The 24,509-nt window shown below is 42.5% G+C and overlaps 1 protein-coding gene across 1 annotated transcript in view; it reads right to left on the reverse strand.

Moving 5' to 3' along the window:
- Positions 1-10,863: 10,863 nt before the first annotated feature.
- otog (otogelin) overlaps positions 10,864-24,509 on the reverse strand; it is a 49,954-nt gene continuing 36,308 nt past the window's right edge. The window contains exons 36-53 of the mRNA XM_034116372.1: positions 24,394-24,483; positions 24,097-24,283; positions 23,644-23,864; positions 23,288-23,426; positions 22,611-22,799; positions 21,983-22,192; positions 21,786-21,890; positions 20,812-20,916; positions 20,598-20,699; positions 19,889-19,987; positions 19,684-19,724; positions 19,398-19,473; positions 18,991-19,169; positions 18,560-18,664; positions 17,881-18,000; positions 16,691-16,736; positions 13,725-13,804; positions 10,864-12,442 (exon numbers count right to left, since the gene is read on the reverse strand). Coding sequence (XP_033972263.1) covers positions 12,242-12,442; positions 13,725-13,804; positions 16,691-16,736; positions 17,881-18,000; positions 18,560-18,664; positions 18,991-19,169; positions 19,398-19,473; positions 19,684-19,724; positions 19,889-19,987; positions 20,598-20,699; positions 20,812-20,916; positions 21,786-21,890; positions 21,983-22,192; positions 22,611-22,799; positions 23,288-23,426; positions 23,644-23,864; positions 24,097-24,283; positions 24,394-24,483 — 2,295 coding nt within the window. The 3' untranslated portion in view covers positions 10,864-12,241. The remainder of the gene's footprint in view (positions 12,443-13,724; positions 13,805-16,690; positions 16,737-17,880; positions 18,001-18,559; positions 18,665-18,990; positions 19,170-19,397; positions 19,474-19,683; positions 19,725-19,888; positions 19,988-20,597; positions 20,700-20,811; positions 20,917-21,785; positions 21,891-21,982; positions 22,193-22,610; positions 22,800-23,287; positions 23,427-23,643; positions 23,865-24,096; positions 24,284-24,393; positions 24,484-24,509) is intronic.

Consider the following 24,509-nt stretch of genomic DNA (forward strand, 5'->3'; position numbering starts at 1 on the left):
TATAGTCTTGATACAACTGACACTTTATTTTATATTGATAATGTTAACATGTACAACGTACACATTTTATTTACATAAAAAATGTTCTATTTACTGTTATGTCTTGAGAGTGCAATAAAGAGAACCTACATGGCGATTAAACAGATCCTGTATCTTGCTTATAAGACACTTTATCTTTAGTGACCTGTGTAGCATCCTATACATCACATGTAAGTGATTATTCTGATACCATCATGTTTCATCGGTTATAAACTGGCGAAGCTTTATTTGTCATTTATTTATCATCAATGTTGCAACCTTGTGGGGGAATGGCAGGGGCACATACACAAATATGATAATTTATATAATTTTAAATATTATTTGACCTAAAACTAAATGTTTTTATGATTATCCTCTGAGGAGGACATGGGGATTTGCAAACTTTTAATTCCCCCCCCCATCTTACACAACACAAAATGGAGTCCACTATGGGCCGAAACTAACATGTAGGTTTCCATAGTGTTTATGGCAGACGGATGCAGTGGGTCTCAGGAAGATATATATATAATAAATAATAAAGGTGGGTTTGCTGCTGAGCCTATTTACTGTGCATACAACACACCTGGCACAGTTTATTGTTATTATATTGCCACACTGTACACTATTGTAATGTTGCCTGTCTTGACTGGAAAATAAAAGAGAGAAACAAAAGCACTGTACAAAAGATCAGCTTTATTGTCAAAATGTTTACAATGTACAATTTACACGCTGTTTAGATGCCTCATAAGGGCTGTGCGCGTGTCTTGCCCCCCAGCCTCGGCAATGGCTGGCGCTGGCCCATCAAGCTGGGTCGCCGGTAAGGCAGTCCATTCGTCCCTGTACTCATCATCATTACTTTCACAAAGGTTATGTAATATGCAACATGCTGCCACCTGGATTTTGATCTTGTCCATCTTGCAGTCGTTTCTTTTCATCAAGCACCGCCACCTGCCCTTCAGTCTGCCAAAAGCGTTCTCCACCACCACTCGTGCTCGGCTTGTTTTGTTATTGTACGCAAGTTGCTCAGGCTGCATTAACTCAGTTACAAAGCTGTATAACATGAGCACAAACAGCACAACTTCAGTCGACTCCATCTCCATCATGTCTGAGGTCGGAAGGTAAACAACAGACGCCTAATGTACAGCGAGTGGGTGGGCGTCGCAGTATACGCGGGAAGTTTTTCTTCTTCTTCTTCTCTTGTTTTTGTAGCGGATTGCAAACAACTTTAAGGTGCATACCGCCACCTACTGTACTCGCCGTGAAGTGGTTTGTGGCCTGCCAGTAAACCCAAAGAAGAAGAAGAAGAAGTGACGTCAGCGGCTCATTTGCGAAATCTTCCCTCAGGGAAAAGTACTCCGGTGTGAACGCGATCTGTACTAAGTGCCCTGGGGTAAAAAGTGCCGGGGCACTGAGTGCCGGAACTAAGTACTGCAAAGTACTTGGTGTGAACGAGCCTAATGCCATCATTTTCTGGTTCTTCAAGGCCTCCTCTCTTTCCATGTTATATCTCACACAGGCTCCGCCCTCTACTGGACTCTATGGGTACTACTCTCAACCATGCTACGCGAGCATTCACATACTGAGTTGCATAAACGTAGCCGGCCAATCGGGGCGAGCCTACCTGAATGCGCGTGCGGGCCCACAGTATATAAGGCGGCTACGCCTCCTGACTGTCATACTTTTTCTCTTCAGCGAGTAGGACAACACCTGACAGAGAAAGTAAAACGTTTGAAAGAAGAAGAAATAAGTTATCATACCTTCATGGAGTTGCCACTTCTGGAGACCCGGGCCTGTCCTTCGTGCCCTGGCTTAATAGCGGGCGCCGATCCCCACCACCTCTGCTTCGAGTGTTTGGGGGACCAGGATATGGCCGAGGCGGTGCCATTCACGTTCTCCATTCCAGCGGGGCGGATGGCTCCGTTTGCCGGGGAGAAGGAAGACGAGGACTTCTCGTTTTCGGGCACTTCCGGGTCCGGCGTCCATGGAAGTCCACCGCTCAGGGTGCAGGGCCGCACGGACACAGCGTGTCCCGGCGTGACCCCCCCCCCCTTGATGAGAGCATGGCACCTCACCGGATCAGAGTGATTATTTGGCGGCCAAATTAATATCCTGGTCCACGGTGTGGGCACCGCTGCTTGCCGTGTGATGTCACTGGCCACAGTGGGGTCACTGGCCACAGTGGGATCACGCCGCGGGAGTGGCCGCGGTGCGTTCAAGGACCTCCGCAGAGAATCGGCCCTTTTAATGTCGGTTCCCCATAAGCCAATCTTCCTTTCATGGAAGGTTTGGCGGAGGAGAGGGCCACCAGAGAGTACCACAGCTTCTTAGCTGCGGCTCCACAGCTCCTTGCATGTCCCCTAAAACACAGTTTTATGGGGAATGGAAGCTCAGCTGTGTACTGACAGAATGGATGGACAGGATACTGCGACTGGGTTACTCACTCCAGTTCTGCAGCGTCCCTCCTCCATTCAGGGGTGTAAGAGAGGCAAATCTATCATCCTAGGAGGAGATAGGTTTCCAGGTGACAGGATGGGGGGGACCTGCCTAGAGAGAGCTATAGGTGGTGGCTGGCCTCTGACAGATATTCCGGGACTGGAGAACAGGGGGGCCGGCCTCTTGTCAAGAGGCGAATGGTGGTTCTCCCTGGCTCGGCAGGACAATCCACCCTTGGGGGTGGACACGTTTGCACACGAGCCATGGCCAAGATAGCTGCTCTACGCCTTTCCACCGCAGGTGCAATCGGGGCGTTACCCACTCTGGGCCAACCTCTCCAGGCTTGGCTCCTGAGAGGGACAGGCTGAGACAGGGTGGATTGTCTGACAGTTATTCAGTCTATCCAGGCAGCTAGAGCGGGATCCACCACAGCCTGTTACAGGCCGAAGTGGCTGGGATTCCAGCGATGGTGTGAGGAGCGGAGAATAGAGCCCCTATCTTGTGAGTTGGGCTCTATTTTGTCCTACTTACAGTTACTGGTGGACAGAGGGCTTGCTCATTCCACAGTGAAAGTGTATGCAGCAGCCATCTCGTCCTGCCATGATGGATTTGACGGCAGGTCAGCCTTTAGACAGCCACTGATGTCGCAGTTTTTACAGGGGGTCAGGAGGCTGCGCCCAGTAGTGGGACCTGCCGTTGGTGCTCGAGGCTTTGGTCACAGAACCATTTGAGCCTCTGGAGCTCTCCTCCCTGAAAGCACTGTCGTGGAAGAGGCTACTTGCCTTAACGTCAGCCAAGAGAGTGTCCAAATTAACCGCTCTCTGTCGGTGCACCCGAGTTGCTTGTGATCCGGGGTGACCAGAGCGGGGCAACACTCAGGCCGAAGCCCTCCTTTGTGCCCAAGAGCTTAAGGAGTGCGTTCAGGTCGAGGGCTATTCAGCTAGGGAGCTTTAGTCTTCCACCCCATAGTGGGGCCAGGGAAGCTAATTAGCACCTCCTCTGCCCGGTGCGTGCGCTGGCATGTTATGTAGGGCCCACAGGTTCCATTAGGCGCACTGAACAGCTGTTTGTGTGCTTTGGGGGCGGGGTGACCGGGAAAGCTCTGTCCAAGAAACGCCTGGCAGGATGGCTCTGCGAGTGCATTGCACATGCCTACGGACAGGCGGGGAGAGCTCCCCACTGGGGTCCATGCACACTCTACACGTGGTATGGCTGTATCAACAGCCTTGTTCAACAGCGTGAGTGTGGATAACATATGCACGGCGGCGTCTTGGTCAAACGCCAGGCCCCTTCATAAAGTTTTATCTCTTGGACATGTCTGGCTCTTTCTCATCGTCTGTGCTTGCTGGGGCAACACAGGACTGGTGAGGAGGTGGGGGCTGTGGGTCAGTAGGTATCTGACCCCCCCCTGGATATAATGCACTTGTGTTTTCCCCATGCTCCTTAGGGACCCGGGAAACATGGTGCACAGTAAGCCCCATGCAGGGCTGGAGAGCCTTCCCCACTAGGGTCCATGCACACTCTGCACGAGGTAAGCGTGTGAGTGTGGGGGACATAGTGCACTTGCGTTCTTCCCGTGCTCCTTAGGGACCCGGGAGGCGTGGTGCGCAGTAAGCCCCATACAGGGCTGGAGGGCGCTCCCCACTTGCCTGTGGGCGGGCGGGGAGAGTCTTCCCCACTACGGTTCATGCACACTCTACGCGAGGTAAGCGCGTGTGAGTGTGGGGGACACGGTACACTTACGTTCTCCCCATGCTCCTTAGGGACCTGGGAAATTAGGCTCTACCCAGCCAAGTAAGCTGCGGCCCCGACTTCTCCACGGTCACAACCGGATGAGAAGAAGTTGAGGTGTGGTGGCTGTTAACCAAAGGCCGGTCAGGGGCAGTGTGATGGGTCGATGTTGTTGGACGACAGGGCGTTTATCCATCAGGGCTCCACCCACTGTACCCATAGAGTCCAGTAGAGGGCGGAGCCTGTGTGAGATATAACGGGGGGTTACGTATTGTAACCCTAGTTATATAAGCACAGGCGGAGCCCTCTGCCTGGGGGCCCTGTCTTTCCTATGCCGCTCGCTGAAGAGGGTGTAGGTCTGTAGGATGACAGTCAGGAGGCGTAGCCGCCTTATATACTGTGGGTCTGCGAGCGCATTCAGGTAGGCTCGCCCCGATTGGCCGGCTACGTTTATGCAACTCAGTATGTGAATGCTCGCATAGCATGGTTGAGAGTAGTACCCATAGAGTCCAGTAGAGGGCTCCGCCTGTGCTTATATAACTAGGGTTACAATACGTAACCCCCCGTTTCTCTCTTTAAGGTCTGCAGCCACTCGGCTGAGCTCTGCTCTCCGAACTTGTTTGTCCTTCATGGTCTCATCCTTCTCTTCCTTCAAACTTTACCAAAGCTATTGGATTACCGCATCTTTCTCCTTCACTGTGGATTTCTTATCTGACAGAAAATGTCGGACTGCAGAGCCTTCAGTATTTTATTTCTTCCTTCTTCCCAACTGATCACCTTTAAATTTGAACATTTGCAAACAATATGAATAAATGTGTATCTTTGTTATAATTGGTTACTATATGTAAAAATGCCCAAAAGGTTATTGAATTCAGATTTTCAAAAATGTGCATGGTTTGCAAGATAATAATTAGTAAATCAAAATGTTTACCACTTAACTTCAGTGTAATCAGAAATGAAGAAATACTGCAGCAGCTGATCGCCAGTGAGGATGAGTTTGGGAAGTGTGTAGTGCCCCCCTTCCCGCAGCTGTGTGTGTGTGTGTGTGTGTGTGTGTGTGTGTGTGTGTGTGTGTGTGTGTGTGTGTGTGTGTGTGTGTGTGTGTGTGTGTGTGTGTGTGTGTGTGTGTGTGTGTGTGTGTGTGCGTGCGTGCGTGCGTGCGTGCGTGCGTGTGCAGCTGTTTTGGGCTTTGACAGTCACTTTCCATTAAAGTCACTGAGCCCTCTCCCACAATGCATTTCTCTCTTGCTGTGGGCCAGCTCAGGAGAAGTTCAGGGACAGGTTGGCTGGGGAAAATTCACAAATTGTCATTTTATTCTTTTGAATTTATACATGTTAATCCCGGAGGCCGATATACGTTGTTTCTCTCCTTCCTGACCGTTTTTTGAAGCCACTGCTGAAAGGCATCATGGGTCATCGGGACAGTTTATGCACATGTTACACTACTGTACTTTAGGTTTTGTTGTTAGCTGTTTACCTTAAACACAAATAATGTTTGAGTTACAGTTTTGCAAAAAAGATCCTGAAACCTTCCATCTCAGTTATTTTGATGTGATTATTAAAATGTTTGTATTTAACTTTTACCAAATGTATCTTGAAGTACCAGTGACCCTATAAATGTATTTTATATTTTTCTCTTTTTATTCTAATTTGTCTTTATCTTATGTCTTGTCTTAAATAAATGTAATTTTTGAAGTGGCAGAAAATAGAAATTCTAATTTGAAGCACAGCTACCTCTTAAATTGTACCTGTACAGTACTTGAGTACCTTTATGTTGTACTTAAGAACATGACTTTAGTTAAACAATTGTCTTTACTGAATTAATGATGACTAAATAATGGTTATTAATTAATGGTTTTGAAGGCATTTCAGAGCTTTAGCTTTTTGGGTTGGCAAAATGAATGCAGACATGAAGCACGTAAAGGGTGGGTGTCGTTTGAAGTGGGGAGGGGCTGCAGCTGTTGTAGTGTAGTGGGGTAAACTTCAGCCCCCGTCCCCCACAGCTGACCCATAATACAACAACGCTATGCAACCACACATAACATTTTTATAAATCCCAATTCAAGTGCACTAAACTTGTCATGAATGTTTAACAACTGTGTGTTTTGCACTTTGTTCCCCCAGGTCCTCGCCTTCTCCTACTGAGTTATTAGTTGATTATTGACGGTAAACTAGAGAATTTTATAGAAATTAAGTCAGCAACAGCCGCTTTCTAAACATGATTACAGTCGTGGAAAAAATATTTGGATGCTTTACCTATGTTAAGGTAATAATATTTAACCGTTTAAATTCTTTACGACTACTACTGCATTCAAGATACGGCTTCAGAAAAGAATATAAGTAAAAACTCGAATTGTGGTGGTAAAGTTTTTTCTGTCAGTGTTTTATGATGCTTCCGTATTTATATGAAGTGTGAATTTTACTGCTGTGGATTTTAAGGTTGAGCTATTTTTAACTCCCTTATATACTGTTGGGTAATGTAATACAGTGAATCATATTCGATAAGATTATTATGTTTGTAGCCATCCTTTGATATCACTCACACGTTTGTCAACATTTCAAGATGTCAGAAAAACTGCAGTTTCCCGCTTGGGGACTTTTCTTAAATGTTCAGGTTCATATTTGTATTTTGTTCCTCGTCTACTGTGACATGTCTCCATGCTTTAATGTAAAAAAAAAGTATTTATTTTTCTCATACTGCCTGTGCTGCAGCACCTCTTTTCACCCTCTGTCTGAAACCAGAACCAAACCAAATATAACACACTACATCATAGGGCCTCCATACTATACTATGATACTTTTATGGCAAAATATGGTACGAAAAGTAAAACAATTTCTGATGGAGTTGTATACAAACTATTGCATTGCATTTATGACATATATGCTGACATTTTTATAGAACGCTTAACTATGACTGTTTTTTATTGAATGCCATAAGTTGACTTTAGTATTCAAGAACACTTCTCCCACCATTGCTCCCCCTCCTACGGCTGAGTATGGGGGAGGTTTCCAAAGTCGGGGTCAGACCATCATGTAAACTAAAGTTTGTGCTTTAACCACTTCACATGATTATCTGGGTAGATCTGCACTGTTCCTGAAGGACTTCCCTGCACTCCACTCTCCATCTGAGCTCTTTGTGATCTCCTCACCCGCCCTTTTGCAGCTCATCAGATATAAACATTGATGGCCCGGCTTACATGTCTGCTAAGAAATCCCTGGATTTGTGGGTTCACGGCTCGGTATCATTTTCCCGTCTGCCCGTGCCAACACACTGCAGCATGTAATCGGCCGTCCAGCCAGTCTGGAGTCTGAGACACAAGAGGAGGAGGAGGAGCAGATTTACTGGTCTGACTTCCTCTGGTTATCCATCCTCACACATCTGGAGGAGTGTTTGATTGATAGGGGACACTGAGCCTCTGAAATTAAAGAAGTAACAGCAGTGTTTTCATGTTGCACTCAAATCTGCTCAAATCTGACTAGACACAGCAATCAAGGGAGTCAGAATACTTTTTTTAACAAAGTATACGGTCTATAAACAAACACTATTAAAAAATTAGAGCATTCAAACAACAATACTAAAACATAGTAAAGTGTTGAAATATTATAAATATAGCGTATACTTACACTGAAATATATTTTTATTAGGTGGACGTTTCTTTTAGGTGCTAAAATGCTTTCGTTGCTGCCTCCGTCTGCAGAATTGCGTTGGTTTGCTTATTTTGCTGTTCCTCCTGCCTGCTTCTCCAAACTGTAGGTAAAACACGCCAAACAACCCGACTACATAAAACTTCACCTATCCTGTTAAAAGGGGCCCTACTATGGTTTTTAGGGTTTTTTATTTCCTGTAGTGTTATTTAGGTTTTTGTGCATGTAAATGGTCTGCAAAGGCCCCCCTGCCTGAAACGCCTCGATTGAAGTCCTTTGTTTACTTCTGTAACATAATGACATCACTATGTAACACTCGTGCTTCTATAGAGTGGTGCAGGGATGATGTATTTACCCGGAAGTAAGCTGCGCATGGGTTCCCTCGACAAAAAAGCAATGGGATTTCTCCATAGGATTTTGTAAAATAGCTCGAAATAAGGTCTGTGTAAAACGAACCTGTTAGATAAATGCACGTTTTGTTCAGCCGGATAATATCCACATGTCTACCCTACTTTTATAATTTTATAATCATAAATCTAATCGCCAGAAGCAAAATGCTAAAGTTATGCTATAAACAAACTACAGCAGGGTCGCACGACTTCAACGTCACGCCAACTTAAGATCCATATTAAAAAATACAGATTTGAAATTGTACAAGTTGAAGCTTTTGTTTTAACAGTTTGCAAGAGCGCAGGTACTTGCTTTCAAGCAGAACAGGGCAAACAAACTTAGCGGGAGTGTTTACATGTTCGGCGTAATGACGTACAACGTCCTCGACAACTTCTGTAGTCCTATTCAGCCACTTGTTAACAACCATCGTTTTTCAGATACGTAAACTCTTCAAAAATCACCAGTGGGGTCACTGCTGATGTATTTAATGTCGTAGAACAAAACGTGATCCGTCTCTTAAAGGGCCCATGTCATGCTTCCGGTTATTACCCGTCCCCTTGTGTGTTATGAAGGGTTTTATGCATGTAAACGTTCTGCAAAGTCACAAACCCTCAAAGTACACCCTGTAGCGAGTAAAACTCTAACACAGAAAAGACCTGTCTATGCTGCCCCAGAACGCCTCGTTGGAGATTTCTCTTTTTCTTCCTGGGTACAGTGACGTGACCATACCCAAATGGACCAATCCGTGGAGCTCCTCACACACACACACTCTCTCAGAACAACTGTGACGCGCTGGGGGGGAGGGGGTGCTAGTGGAGCCTCACAGATGCCTCACGCGTCCATTCACGATGTCTCGTGGTCTCGCAGATCCCACGCAGCAAGCGCTCCTCGCCGCGCAACGTCCCACCAACACGGCACCCAGACCCCACGCAGCATTCTCATCTGTTTGTCCTTACTGGTGTCATTTTCTGGTTGCTAACGCCATTGTGACACATAATCACTGATGTTCCGCCTGTAACAGTGGTGGACTCATCAGAACAGAGTGGGCGAGCTGACCAATCAGAGCACAGTGGGCTCATAGGGAGGGGGGGGCAGGAGCTCCAACAAGCCGTGTAGGACAGAGAGTGAATACACGTACTATACGGAGATGCTGTATGAGAAACCAATGTGAGTTTGGAAAATTGCACAATATACATCTATTCTAGTAGACCTTAACAATGGAATTATGATCAGTAGAAATGGCCATGACATGGGACCTTTACATTTGTGTCAACCACAGACCTTATTTCGAGCTATTTTCCAAAATCCTATGGAGAAATCCCATTGGCTCTGAGACGAGGGAACCGGTAGTGGTAAAATGCTAACTCACTTCCGGGTCTTAGGACTCGTCACTGCACCACTCTATTGGCAAGCGCTCCAACACATTGTACGTGAAATCTCCTAAGGGGCTAAGGGTCTGGACTTCTCTAAGGCCCCGCTCACACGGGACCGTTTGCGTTTATGCACAGTATGCGTATTCAAAAAAGTGTTCCGTTCACATGCATTTGTTTCATTTAACGTGTCTGTTCAAACGAGACCGCTGGAAACGCTGTAGTACATATGCCGGGACTGTAAGTGGCGCTGTAACTTCCGCGACAAAATACACCAAAAGCAGTGAAGAAGACTCCGCAGCAGCCCCGCAGCAATGTTGCCATGGCTACCCTTCTGTGGATTTAGCAACATGTAGTTCATGTAATTCTCCATGTCCACTTGTTGCTGATGGTTGTGGTAGAGGAGCTGTATATGTTTGCACTAATATCTGTAGCATGGTCAGTAGCAGTAGCACTAGCAGTAGCTACTGACAGGAGGAGGAGCATGTCTCCGTGGAGAGGACTCGCTCAGAGAGATATTCTCTACAAACACCGGGTGAGATCCTCCTTTGTCAATATAATGGATCAATGCATGAAATCTGACTCTGTTTATTTTGTTTAAGGAGTATATTGGGCGTTAACAATTCTGGTTTGCCTTTTATAATATTATTTCATTCAAGAACCCCTTGTGCGTTTAATTAACACAGCCATGCTACAGCAGTGAGCAGGAGAGGTGGGGAGAGGTGGGGCTATCGTTATTTTTTCAGGAAATATTCGTATAGAGGTGATTACACGGACTCGGTTGACCCCCCAGAGCGTTTCGTTTGCAAATCTATCCACCTTGGGACCCGTTATCGTTTGTGGGGTCAGTTTCTATCGGCCTCGTGTAAATAATAGGGCTATACGCACGCGAAACTATGCAGATACAAGCAGTTTTCTCCTCGTGTAAACGGCGCCTAAGAGGTTGAACAGTCACAACAGAGCCAGCCATCTAACCAATCAGAGTAGACTGGGCTCTGGTTTCAGACAGAGGGTGAAAAGAGGTGCTGCAGGCAGTATGAGAAAAATAAAGAGCTTTTTGAACATTAAAGCATGGAGACATGTCCCAGTAGAGGTACTGAATACAAATATGAAATGTAAAAATGTGCATAATTGGTCCCCTTTAATTAATCTTAACCAGCCAAAAGAATAAAAAGTTAAAATGTGTTCATTATGTGCAGTAACAACATTATGACATGAATAGAAACAACATCATCTCTACTGCACACTGTCCTTTTCTAATAAACAGAGTAAACTATTTTTCCAAAAGAAATATTTATTGAAAACGCAAATGTACATTTGTATGATACAAATCCTCGACTATCCAGGAGGGTCTGTTTGATCTGAATTTAGTCCAGAGAGAAACCTTTATATTGCAATATCAAGCCCTCTTCTGTAAGGAAGGAATACAACCAAATCAAATGTTGCAACATGTCTGTCTGGATGTTCTCAGTTGGTCCTAATGCTTCTCTTCTCTCTCTGTATTTGTCCATAAAATTACAACGTTTGTGCTCTATCAAACTCCAATAAATAAATAAAGTGCTCCACATACAGTTGGGTTTAAATCAGTTAAACACCTCACTAGTGTTGATTATATAAAGTACATTTAAAATCACTAAATATACAGTTGATAGTTGCTTTTTCTAAAATTGATATATATAAGAATTTGGTATTGCAAATCATTAAAAGAAAGTAAAGATATTTACAAAAAAGCACAACATGAGGAATTCTGGGTAAAATATGAATCTCTCTCTCTCTACTTTTAAGTCATGGAAGCACAGGAGCACTCTTAGGTTATGAGCAGAAACAGTGGCTCACCCTTCAAAACAAAATTCAACTTACTTTTGACATTGCTTAACTTTGACCTTTCTCTGCAGTCTGGCAGGGAGGTGGCAGTGCAGCTGTGCAGCGGGGGATTTGGGACCATGCAGAGGTGTTCAAATATTATTTTGATATCAATTAGATATCAAAATAGGGACAATGTGTCTGATGATTACAAAAGTGCTGTAACTACCAAGTGTTTTGTGACTTCCTTTTAAATAATTTGCATTACTTGTTATCTCCTTTAATTTGATATATTAAAGCACATAGGCTTAACTGAGAAAGGCAGCTTTTTGTTTAATAAAAAATAGAAGGAAGGGAAGGAATGATGGGAAATTTGACCATCCTGCTGAGTATTGCAGTATTATAATCACTGCTATGAATTACATGCCACCAGTCTTGCTGCTCTTATTTTACAATTAACTTAAAGGAACATTTAAGCTGCACAGTAAATTAACTTAAAGCTTTTTTTTTTGTAAATGTTGATCAATTAAAATCCTCAAAATAGTCATATGAAGGCTACACTCTTGTTTTACTTCCCTTGAAAGGTAAATATCAGAGGTCAAAGGTCACCTTTAGGGCCCTGTCTGCAGCTGGCCTGCAGTACCACCTCTCTGCCAGCAGAGGCAGCAGAACAACTAACTGGAGAGCAAGACCGTCAGTCATGAAGTCCAGACAATCCCAGCTCAGTATTCCACTCTCGCAACATCCTAAAGCAACAATGCTGAGCTTTCATCTTCCTCTTCATCGTTTTGTGGTTTAAGAGGATGTAGATCTAAACACCATCTGTGTGTCTGTCGGTGCAGTGTGTGTGTTTAGGACCACTGGCAGGAGCAGTCGGTGGGCTCCTGGATGGTGTAGCTGACCCAGGTGGCGTTGCCGCTGCAGTAGAGCTGCACGGAGCGCCGCTGCAGCCCCGTCTCTCTGCAGCACTTACAGAAGCGAGCGTACGTGTTGATGTTGTAGTTGTAGATGCTGGCGGACGGACACTTCCCATCACATGACACGATGTTCACCTGCAGGACACAGAGAGTCAGTGAAAAGGAAGCAGGGCTGCAATAACAGCAAGCAAACTCAGTATTTAACTAAGCATAGTTCAAACAAACCAAAACTAAAATGTGTGCTACAGGTGAGGCGGAGTTGCCAACTTCACTTATTATTCTGGCAAATGAAGCCCAAACTGCTCAGATTAATGCTAAGGGAAGACACTGCCACATTGTTATCTTCATGGGTATCATTTTAAGTTGAGATAGATAGATGATGTATTGCTCTCAGAATCTTCTTAATTTGTTCTTGTTATATTTTGGTATTAATAAGTTATGTTATCGACAGTATGTACAGGAAATGAAAAAGCTCGAATACACTGATTTTTATTCTACATCTAGAAAAGAGATTTACTTCTTTTTTTTACACAAAACAGGAAGAGAGCAAACAGAAATACAAAAATAAGTGAACTTTCCATGAGCAGGAGAGAACATTAAACTTTTCTGTGACTTCTATGTATGAGCTCTATTAATAAGGGCCCGGGCACCCATGCTGCTTGATGGCTTCAGCAGTGATGAACTTAGTAAACTGATATATTTATTTTGTTTCTAAAAAGTTAGTTTCAGACAAAAGGGGGGACCATTTTTCTAGAAAGTTAACGTTAGGACTGGACAAAGTTTCTGTGTAAACAGCTGTTTACACGGAAATTCAATAGATTTTTAAGCATGGGTTATCTAGCGCCTCATAGTGGACACCAAAGGTAGGGTGACCAGTTGCCACATGCCACATATGGTTGATTTGGTGGCACACACACAGGACACGATAAATGTTTTAAACATATTTTGTTCATTTGATATTTTTTCAACAAACAATGCAGTTATCAAAGGAAGCCTAAGTTAGACATTTCTTATGGGATGGGTCGCTTTTTAGTGCATCACACTCCATGCAATACGTAATTTTGTGCGAGGGCCAGTTCATCGCTGCTTTCAGCTTTAATTTATTTTATAATTTATAAAATGGCCATACATTTTCAATGAATATAAACTGAAGAAAAAAAAAAATTAATTCAGAATTTAAAAATGCTGTCGAACTACACTGATAGAAGAATATAAAGGACAGTTTGCATTTTGTGACTTCCACATCATTTCAAGTTGAGCGCATACAGTATGCAGATGATATACTGCCCTCCCTCACTTATTTTCTTTACCTGTGTTTGAATATTGCTACTGTGTTTTATATTTAGACATTTATTTTTCTTTTGTTCACAATAAACAAACACAATTAGCAACACATCACAAAAGTCTCATAGCTTACAGGCCTGTTACTGCGACAGTCGTTTTTTCTGATTGTCATCCTCACCGTCACCTTCTGACACGACTTCCCATCTTCTTTGCCTGTTAAAATGACAACAAACCAAATCGGTTGAAATAAAATTGACATGTGATACCCAAAACTAATCATTTGAACTGCTGCATGTAGAGACACAGCAAAACACCAGGAAGGAGAGGAGAAGGTCAGAGATGAAAAAGGATCATGCACAAGCTGTCAAGCTGTTTTAGTGGATGGGTAAGTTTGCTATGGCCTAAATAAATCCATTGAGCTTCATTAGAGTAAGAGTTAGAAAGCAACGATGGAGAACGTTTCCCAGTCAGTGAGTAAAGACTCATTTAAGCTTCTTTGAAATTAGAACAAACTAAAATATCGAAAAAATAAATATAAAGTGATGGATATTTTATATGTGTAAATTAATTAAATGAATTATAGGCCTACCGTTTTTTGTGCATAAAAAAATGCAGCTGTGTATCATTTTGTCTTTTTTGTACAACTTTAAATTGAAAGTAACAATTAGCCCCGCCCCTTTTCCTATTTCTGGTTAAACGCTTATATCTTAGTTCTTCCGGTTTAGCCTTACCAGCATTGAGTGGCAGGATGGTATAAGAGTAGGGCCGAAAATCTTGAATGAGGACATTTTTTTGTAATAACTCTAATGTCTTGTGGTGTATATGGACCATGCTATGAGGAACTACGAAAAGTAACAACAAATATCTGCCGGTCGGCCTGCCTGTATACTAAAGCTGATGTCAACAGTTTATCATTACTCTCACTGTCATAGTCAAAGAAATGTATTAAAAAAAAGTTAACTTCAAGGTTCAAGGTTCAAGGTTCTTTATTGTCAAACTAACATAGCTACAGAGTAATTATGTCGTTGAAAATCTTAGGTCACAGGCTTCTCCAACAATGCAACACAATAGAGACCAAACTCAATTAGCCAGCAAACGTTAACTATTTACTATGTTGGCTCTCTATCTAACAGGCTTGTTATCTATCTAACACGCTGGCTATCTAAATATCTATCCATCTATCTATCCATCTATCTATCTATCTATCCATCCATCCATGTGTAAATAAAGCTATCTAACGTTTGTCATCTACTGAGTTAGCTAGCTTACAATAGCTATCCATATAACAATCTAGCTAGCGAAATGTTAGCTATCTAGCTAGCTTATCACCAAATTGTTGGCTCAATATAAATTGGAGTTATTAAACACCTTATGGGTAGTGCAGACCTGTGTCTACCGTTCAGGATGTGAGAGTTTTTACGAAAACATTGTTGACGTGTTTCTTCTTTAAAGCAATCTCATACAGCCAACAGCTCCTCACAGCTCCAAACATCGAAATTCTCAAATATACGTTTTTGGATAAAGCAATCACATAGTGGCAATCAAAATAGTTAGTTTTTTGCCTAAAAGCTGTTGTAATTTAATAACAGGCAGTGGCTCAGTCAGTAGGGGCTTGGACTGTGAGCCATAGGGTCGCCGGTTCAAGTCCCCGACCAGACCTAAATATGGAATGTGGACTTCTACTTGGAGAGGTCCCAGTCCCTCACAATTCTTCTTCAAAAGCTTAAAAACTGTTTATTTGCCAAGTATTGGCTGATAAAGATGGCGACGCTATGCAAAGTAATAGCAAATACACTTTAAGCGCAAGTATCAACACATTATATGGCGATGTGGAAATGCCCTAGAGCCAGCGAAGAATAATGGGAATAAGTTAGCGTTGTTAAATATACAGTCGAGTGTTTGCACTGATGATACTTTGACAATAAGGATGCATCACATAGCAGCTTCAGTTTACCACACAGCGCACCCTGGTGGCGGAGCAGCACAGCAGCTGTGGTGCAGCAGCAAGCAGATCTTCTACAGCGGTTACATGAAACACAGGCCCCGTCACCAACCCACATCAGTATCTACTCACACATGCAGACGTCTAAGCCCGACTACTGGGCCACTACCAACAGTACATTGTTGGCAATCAACAATGCACTGCCCAGACAGTGCTAAATTGGGAAAGAGTTTAGCTCTCGTACATGTACATGATCCACAGGGATGGGCGGGGGTAAATAATTAATTGTGACTGTCCTCTCAAGTGTGCCATCATTTTTGGCCCATACCGACCAAAAATCGTTTAAAAATGTGCTATATAAATAAAACTTGATTTGATTTGATTTGATTTGATATGAAGGATTGTGTCCTCGCCTCCTTTTTGAGGTGATAAATCACCTTTAATTCCTTTGTTTTAAGATTTTAAAAAGGTAAATCCCTAAAAATACTGAGAATGTAGATTTAAACATATATTTTTTCATTTTGTTACCCTGTTTTGGCTTTATTCTACTGATTTTTGTTTCACCCAGACCCTGAAATGAGACAGCACTTGAGAGGACGCTTCTGGTAGGTTGCAGTCAGACTTCCTGTGTGTTTTATCATAATGTAATTTATTTTTGGAGGGAGTACATTGTTGAATATCAACAATGGCACTGACAAGCCTTGTTGTTTTGGTACCTCGTTCACAGTTTGTGTTAACTGTGGGAGTCAGGGGGCTAACGGGGAAAGGGAACAGAGAGAATCCAGTACCTGGTGGGATTGGTACATGAGGGTAAGCTGCAGCACATAAACCACAAACCCACTTGCATTTGATCAGATGTTTTTCAGTGACTCATACATCTCTCTTTTGGCACTTTGAAAAAGATATCCGTTGCCATTTTTTCCGAAATCACTGAAAAGCACACTGACATTGACTAACCTGAATAAACAGCAGACAAAATGTTACAGGATCCAATTCAGAAACTGTGATTGAATATTCTGGAATGAAATGGACAAACTGAAGGGCAAACATGTTGGAAACATGTTGAGCGGCAGGTGGAGGCGCTCTTCAGTGTCAGCTGCAGCCTACAGCTCTACACTAACTACACAACTGCTGCTATGCTCAGATCAGATACTCACAAGTTTTGCAGCATCCGTCCATGTAACTTATGACCGTTCCACCGATCTGAGTGCAGATGAGAGTAAACATGTTAAGGAATAATTTGACAAAAAAAAAATTCTGTGAGAAACCTTATGCCTTTTTATCAGAGTTTGTTGTTTGAAAGTTGATATTCTTTGACTGAAATCATTGATGACTCTATTTTGAGGTGTTGTGTATTTATCACCTGAAAAAGCTTTAAGAACAGTGGTTCTCACACTTTTTTCAGTCAAGTTACACTACAAAAACCTGCTTAAAGTGGACCTATCATGCTATATTTGAATAATATAGTGTAGGGCCATACCTATATAAGGTATATTTATACTTTTTTTTTTTTCAAAATACCAAACAGATCATGCATTTTAGCCATGCCTCATTTTGCTCAATTTGACATTTTCTAGCTCTGTTTTAGCAAGGGCAGATTCTGTGAGAACAGCACCATCTAGAGGCCTGGCATATGCACTACAGCGTCTCCAGCGCTTTCGAACGGCAATGGCCGTGTCTGTCTCCTCCTGATTGGTGGAGTTGGCCCAATAGCCGTAGCGCCACTGTCCTGACGTCAGGACAGTGTTCAAATCTGGATCAGTTTTTATCAGATCCGTTGCAGCCCCTTTTTTAGAGATTTGGGTATGGAGGAAAATAGAGAGGGTTGTGTTTTCTGACACTTGGTGAGTTCCCTGGAACACCGGGGACACATATTCATGTATAAAAGACGTACAAAAGTGCATTTTGCATGATAGGTCCACTTTAAGTTAAGGGCCCAATTATGCTTTTTTGAGTTTTCCTTTTCCTGTACTGTATTATATTGTTAGTAAAGAGCAGGCATAAGAGTTACCTCTCACTGCTCCTTTACATCATAGTCCAAACTGCGCTAAGTGTACAGATGTTGTATGAATTATCTACCTTGATCGGAACAAATAAAGGAAAATGAAAATAATATTTGTTTGTGCATGTAAATGGTCTGCAAAGGCTAAAATCCCAAAGTTACCTCCAGAGGGAGTTTCTCTACCACTCACTCCCCGCATGCCTGAAAGGACCTATGAACTGTCACTCTTCGTCCCTCCTTATTACCCCATTACACAATAAATATGTAAAAAATATAGTTTTGCCAGTTTTATGTTAATATCGCACTCATTCCTTCGTGTGTATGTGTGTGATGCCTCAAGCTGACCTTCATACACTCTGTTTCGTTGAAAGGTGGGCAGCTGAAGGAATAGGAGATGAGCGTGGGTCCAGACAGAGTATCTGTGCAGTCGAACTTCATGCAGTTTGATACCCAGGACTTCCCTGGCTGAAAACACACCGACAGCATCAACAACATTACCTTAGGTGTACAGTATAAATACTAATAATAATAATAATAATAATAGATAACGTGACTCTGACTAAGGAATGAGACCGCGTTTCAGGATTGTCTAAGACCTGTTGAGACAAGATCATCGTTCAAAACAAATGGTGGTAATGTTCATTTTAAATTGAAAGATACACCATTTTCTTTCAAAAACATTATGGTTTTATCAGCAGATAGTTTGCACAGTTATCATAGAGATTCCCTGTTTTATACAGTACAGGGTAATACATGTGGTCACATACTGTTCAGCACTTGGCTTGGGTCTCGATATACAGTAATGACTGATGAAACTACCTGCTGATCAAGACTGTGACTCGATTGAAAGCTCCAGAAGAAAGCTATTAAGTAGACCTGGTATTAAAAATGTTCCCAAGATGTCCTTTGTACAGAACTCACGTTGGTTCAGTTACTTGGTTTAAATAACAGATTATTTAAGAAAATACTCAGAAGTAGTGTTTATTGGTAATATACAATTATTGTATAATAGTCGACTTCCTACCTTATAGAGAACTGTTGTGCCGTTCTCGTGTGCGTAGATGCAGGAAATATTCTTACAAACACCGCAGCACGTCGTCTGGTCCTTTGGAGGAACGTAGATCTGATTCTGAAGCACACAAAGTTTTGTGAAACGATGAAAAGAAAAGTAAAAAAAAAGAAAATCAGCAAGAAAATAAGAGAACATACTGTATATGAAGATATGTGTTTATTTACATATAGATATGCGAGTATGTGTGTTTCTCTCCCACTGTAATGAGTGCCGCTGTCCAGATTCACAGATATTTGTTATGCCGACGGGTTTGTCCCTTTCAGTGAATGATATGAAAAACGTTTTTATTTAAAAATATTTGTTATATAAATTCTATTATGAATCTATATTACTTCGTATGTACTTTGTATGTGTGTACTGTAGGTGTGTGATTGTGTTCCTACTGGCTGGCAGTGGGCGGAGCAGTTGAGGCTGCTGGAGCGCAGCAGGTGGAAGCCGCTCGCCGGGTCCAGGCTCCGGCTGCACGTCCTGCTGTGACACAGGCCGTCGTCCTGGTGATCCACCAGAGTCTGACCCGGTCTCAGGACGCCACGCTCCCCAAACACACACACCGCCTCTCGCACTGAACACACACACAATAATGGCAAAGGTCAGCGGTCAATGTCTCAATGTTAGATGGCAAACTGTCAATTAATATAATCAATAATTAAAACGTTTTTAACTTTTTGTACTTTTCTTCATGTTAATTATTTTAGTGCTTTTAACATTTCTAAATTGCAATACATTTCCTTGCTTTTGGAAAAATGAACTACATTTTTGATTGTCTATCATTTGAATTTGCTGTTCTTACCACACTTGTATCTTTTGCAGGCGCACCGGTTCTGTGGGTCAGATAGGAAGGCCCGGTCCAGTTGGGCGGCCTCTCCCTGCAGAACACAAAGTGACCAAACTGGGTTCACATAGAGTATAACACACATGGAACCAAGGACACAGATGAACAGAAATTACTTCAGAAATGGCACAAACAAATATGAGAGTATGTGAGAATACAAACTGTAAATAAAGTTATAAATAGATAGTATATAATATACATCATTACATGTCCAAACACACTTAATAAATAAGTCATGACTTACCAGGCCACATTTTGGCGAGGTCATCTTATCGCAGGAGCACTCTGAAAATAAAAAGTGTGACTGGTCATCATCTTCACATTTCAGACTGTACAGCTTTAAACCAAATTCTACTCTGTCATATACAATGTCCCAAGTCAAGGTAAAATCTAAACTATTTAAAATGCAGGTGGCAATTGTTTCTGTGGGAGGTTTTTAATAGTCGTACCGCATGTTTGGTTGGGACAGCAGCGACTCGGACTGGACACAGACACCACCGACATCCCAACAGGACAACTGAGCTGAGGGCACCTGTAGGGCTCACACACTGCACACACACACACAAAGCTAAAATATGCCAGTCATTTATGAATTCATAGCATGCTGTATTCAATAGAGCGAACCCTGACACTAACTCTCATCACGCCCAATTCACATTACACGCTACATTAAAGTCTCTTTTTCATCACAATTCATTACATACAAGGTTCAGTTGGCACCTTTTATTAAAGTTTCCAACTGTGCCTTTACCAACACCTTTTGGATTATAATGTCACTGCACATATTCTCTCAAATGTTTCCACATTCCCTGGTCCATTTTTAGCACGTCTTTGCAAAACTGTACAGCTGTCGCATTGAAAAACAGATACATTGTGTTTATATATTTTTTATATTTTTATTTTTAACTATTATATTGTATTTAGCTTTCTGTGAAGCATTTTCTTTTATCTTTTATTTGCTTCCACTATCTTAATTGGTATGCACCAAAACAGCAAAGCAAATATAACCCTTACTCTGGTTCCAAACTTATGAACCAAATATGAGATTTTTAACAGAAATCCTCATCTTATTTTTCAAATGTTGAAATGTCCACCCTGTAAATGTAGAAATAGAAAAAGGTAACAAAAAAATGACAAAGTGTGTGTTTGTTCCCTGACCACATTGGTAGGCGGGGCAGCATCGGTCCGTGGCGTTAGCGTCCACTGTCAGCACCTCGCCGTCATGGCAGAGAGGAGGCATCTCCGCGCAGGAAGAACATACTGCATGAAACACACAAATCATTCATCACACTGATGGCATCAAGCTAACCTGCTAAAGTTACCCTCATCATAAAATAAGAAACAGAAGATGGCAGTTCATTTCTGTACTGACTGCAGATGTAAGCAAGGCAGCAGCTGCCGTCGGCTCTGGTGGCGATCAGCGTCTGGTCCTCTCTGCACGAGGGAATCTCCGACTCACAGAGTTCAGGATCACACTCTGCAAAAAAGAAAATATTAAAGTAATAAGAAATATATATTTTAGGAAATATCCTTATTCGCTTTCTTGTCCAGAATTATATACAAATTTGACTGTTCCCATATGTACATTCAAGATTAAACCGGTGACGATTAGCTAAGCTTAGCATTAAGAGTCAAATGGTGGGAAACAGCTAACCTGGCACTGTCCAAAGGTTCAAACATCTCTGAAGCTCCTGAAATCAACAGGTTATATATCCAACATGAAAACAAATATTGACATCTTGTATTTTTTGTATTTAATCTAACAATTCATTGCACTTTTAAAGAGCTGAGAAAGGTTATTTATTATTTTGTTGTTGTAGTTCTCATTTTGGACACATGAGGAGGAAGTGCACCACTCCCCCTGCTTGAAATAAAACCATTTATGTTTGGTAGACAAAAGGATGACATGACAGTAAAGTTACATAACTTGCTAACACACAGTATATTAACCTTGTTTTCAGAGTGAATGGAAAAATGACCTCGAAAAAAACATGGATGTGTTTGATAGTGGTGCACTTCAGCCTCTTGTGGCACAAATCAGCATTACAACACAACAGAAAAATATTCTGATGAAAAAAAAAGAATCACCTGCCAAACTTGTTCACCCACCTGTTTTAACGGATTAAAAAAATCTTACCCTAACCCTCAAGTCAATAACACAGTAGATAAGATGTATTTTTTCACTTTAAGTCAGACAAAGAAAATGGGTCACCAGAATTTTTGATTTCTTCACTTTCCTCTCAGAGCTTCCGTACATCGAAGATGGAGAACATCACATCTGACACAGCTCATCCGTTTGACAACAAAAATAAAGCCATCACTTTACTGATCGGCGAGGAGACTCACCACAGATGAAGTCCGGACAGCAGGAGTCCTGTCTGTAGTACGACACCACCTTCTCTCCGTATTTACACTCAGGAGGGAGCAGGTCACACAAGCTCTGGTTACACACTGTAAACAAAAAACACATGCAATGAGCCTTCGATTTGATGCTGTTCTCTAGCAGATTTTAAATCAGGGTGCAGGAACTCTGGTGGCCTCACCACAGACTTTCTGCGGGCAGCAACTGGTGTCGTCGGCCAGGCTGATGATCACCTCCCCTGCCCGACGGCACACCAGGGACAGCATGTTGGAGCAGTTGTACTCCACGGGAACGATGGTGTCGTTGTCGCAGCGATACATGCAGCATGCATCTTTGGAGGCTTTCCACACCTCACCGTTTGCACGAGGAAATCCAGAACTGTCAGTGCAGGCTGCGCGCGCACACACACACACACACACACACACACACACACACACACACACACACACACACACACACACACACACACACACACACACACACACACACACACACACACACACACACACACACACACACACACACACACACACACACACACACACACACACACACACACACACACACACACACACACACACACACACACACACACACACACACACACACACACACACACACACACACACACACACACACACACACACACACACCATTTTTAGTTTATGGTTTGTCATTTCAAGAGTGTACAAAAAAGCACTGTTTAAAAAGATAATGACAAGTTCCCTTAACAATCTCATGCCTTAGTAATTTGCCTCGAGTTCAAGATCTCTTTCTCTCCCCTACAGGGAGTGGAGAGTGTGTCTTACCACACTTCTCAGGTGAGATGCAGATGGCAGAGTACGGCCGGTGGAGGAGCGTTCCCGCGGGGCACACGCAGCCTTCAGTCAGGCCTGAACACTGATCCGGGTCCGCGTCAAAGTCGTGGTTGGGGCAGGACTGAGAGGTGCAGGCCGGCAGACAGGCCTGATACCGCAGAGTGTCGGGACACATAAAGGCTGCAGGATGACACACAACCACTATGTCAGTCCCTTAAACGCATCACTTTACTTTAGAATTAGGAGCTTAGTATATAATGGTGTTAATGATATCAGTCATATTTAAACATTTAAGTATTTATGTAAAAAAAAAAACATGATAGGATTGTGTAAATTATCAAGTGACTCTTGAATTGCACTTTTTTCAAATTATGATTATTCATTAGACAAAATGAATGATAACCTTTTTTATTACATTTTTCTATAGATATCAATATAATATCACAAAAGTGTATTCTTTTGGTCACAATGATTGTGTAGCATTAATTAAAAGGTGTCACCAAAACTCCAGGTACTAATAACTATGATAACATGAACATTGCCAACAGATAAAATCAAACAAAAACGATTGTGAATGATATTTAACCAGATGTTTTACCAGCAATATTTGGATGGCTCATTGTCAGAGTCACATTATTTGAAGGCTCTGTTAAAGGAAGAAATCTTACGGCAGTAATCTGGAGTCCTCCATTCAATGCAGATGTTGAATTTGTGGCAAGAAGCCACGTAGGCAGCCAGCGCAACACACTGGTTGTTGACGTACTCTGCATCTCGTACCCAAACCTCACAAAATGTGCTTGGAGGGACCTGGACACAATAAAACACACACATAGATACTGCTTATTATGTTAAGATTAAGGCTGATAAATTAAATACATTAGGATTTTTGTAACTTGTGTTTATTCATTTAGTGATTTTTTGTGTCCAAAAATACATCTTTAACAGCAGACTGTCTAAGTTTCAAGCTAACACTGGCTCCTGTGTGAGGAGAGGAACCTGAAAAAAGGTTTACAGATGAACATACGAAGGCGTGGCAGGGGGAGAAGGCGTCGCTCTGCAGCATGTGCATGCAGCCGGAGCAGTTGCTGGTGGAGCAGTTGAGCTCGCGGCTGCGGCTGTGGCTGATGTAGCTGGTGGTGTTGGGAACCTGCCAACTATCGATGAAAATAGCCGGATCCTCGCTTGCGCCCACAGTGGTGCCGTTGGCCATCATCAGGTCATTTGTTGGGTCTCCATCACAGAAACCTGGATTGGATGCGAGAGAGGGTTGAAAGAAATACCAAAAATGCAGTCATAATATATGAATGCCTGAGCATAGACATATGTGGATTTCGCTTCCAGATGTAATTGTTTTGTTGTTTGTTTGTGATCACTCTTGTAAGGAGAAACTGTGAGCAGCATATCATACAGGTGTTTAAAGAGAAACGTACAGTATTTTGTACAATGAAAATTGTTTGCAGAGTACAACTACTCTTACCACAGAGGCCCATCGGTTGAAGCTTGTTGCTGGAGCTGTCTGTGTCGATCACCATCATGCCCGTGCTGTGGTACCACTGCAGCTTGAGACCAGATGGGCTGCGGATCAGGTACATGTTCCCTGTGTCGTATATCTCAAAGCCAAACTTTTTGAATCGAGGCTTGGCGTAGCGAGAGTTGACGTAGAGCTGGAAGAGTGCATGTGATATCACATAGTCTTATTAGTTTTAGAAATCAATATTAAGCTTATGTGAAAGTGAATATACAAAGTAATAATCAAGAAAAGGGTGACTCTTACCCTCCTCTGCAACCTGTTGATTATGATGTGGTTGGATTTGTGCGTGATGTTGAGTGCCACCAAACAGAGGTTGGTGAAATTCCAAAGAAGCTTTGGAAAGAAAACCAGGTCAAAAT

The sequence above is a fragment of the Trematomus bernacchii genome, unplaced genomic scaffold (genome assembly GCF_902827165.1).
Source record: "Trematomus bernacchii unplaced genomic scaffold, fTreBer1.1, whole genome shotgun sequence".
NCBI lineage: Eukaryota > Metazoa > Chordata > Actinopteri > Perciformes > Nototheniidae > Trematomus > Trematomus bernacchii.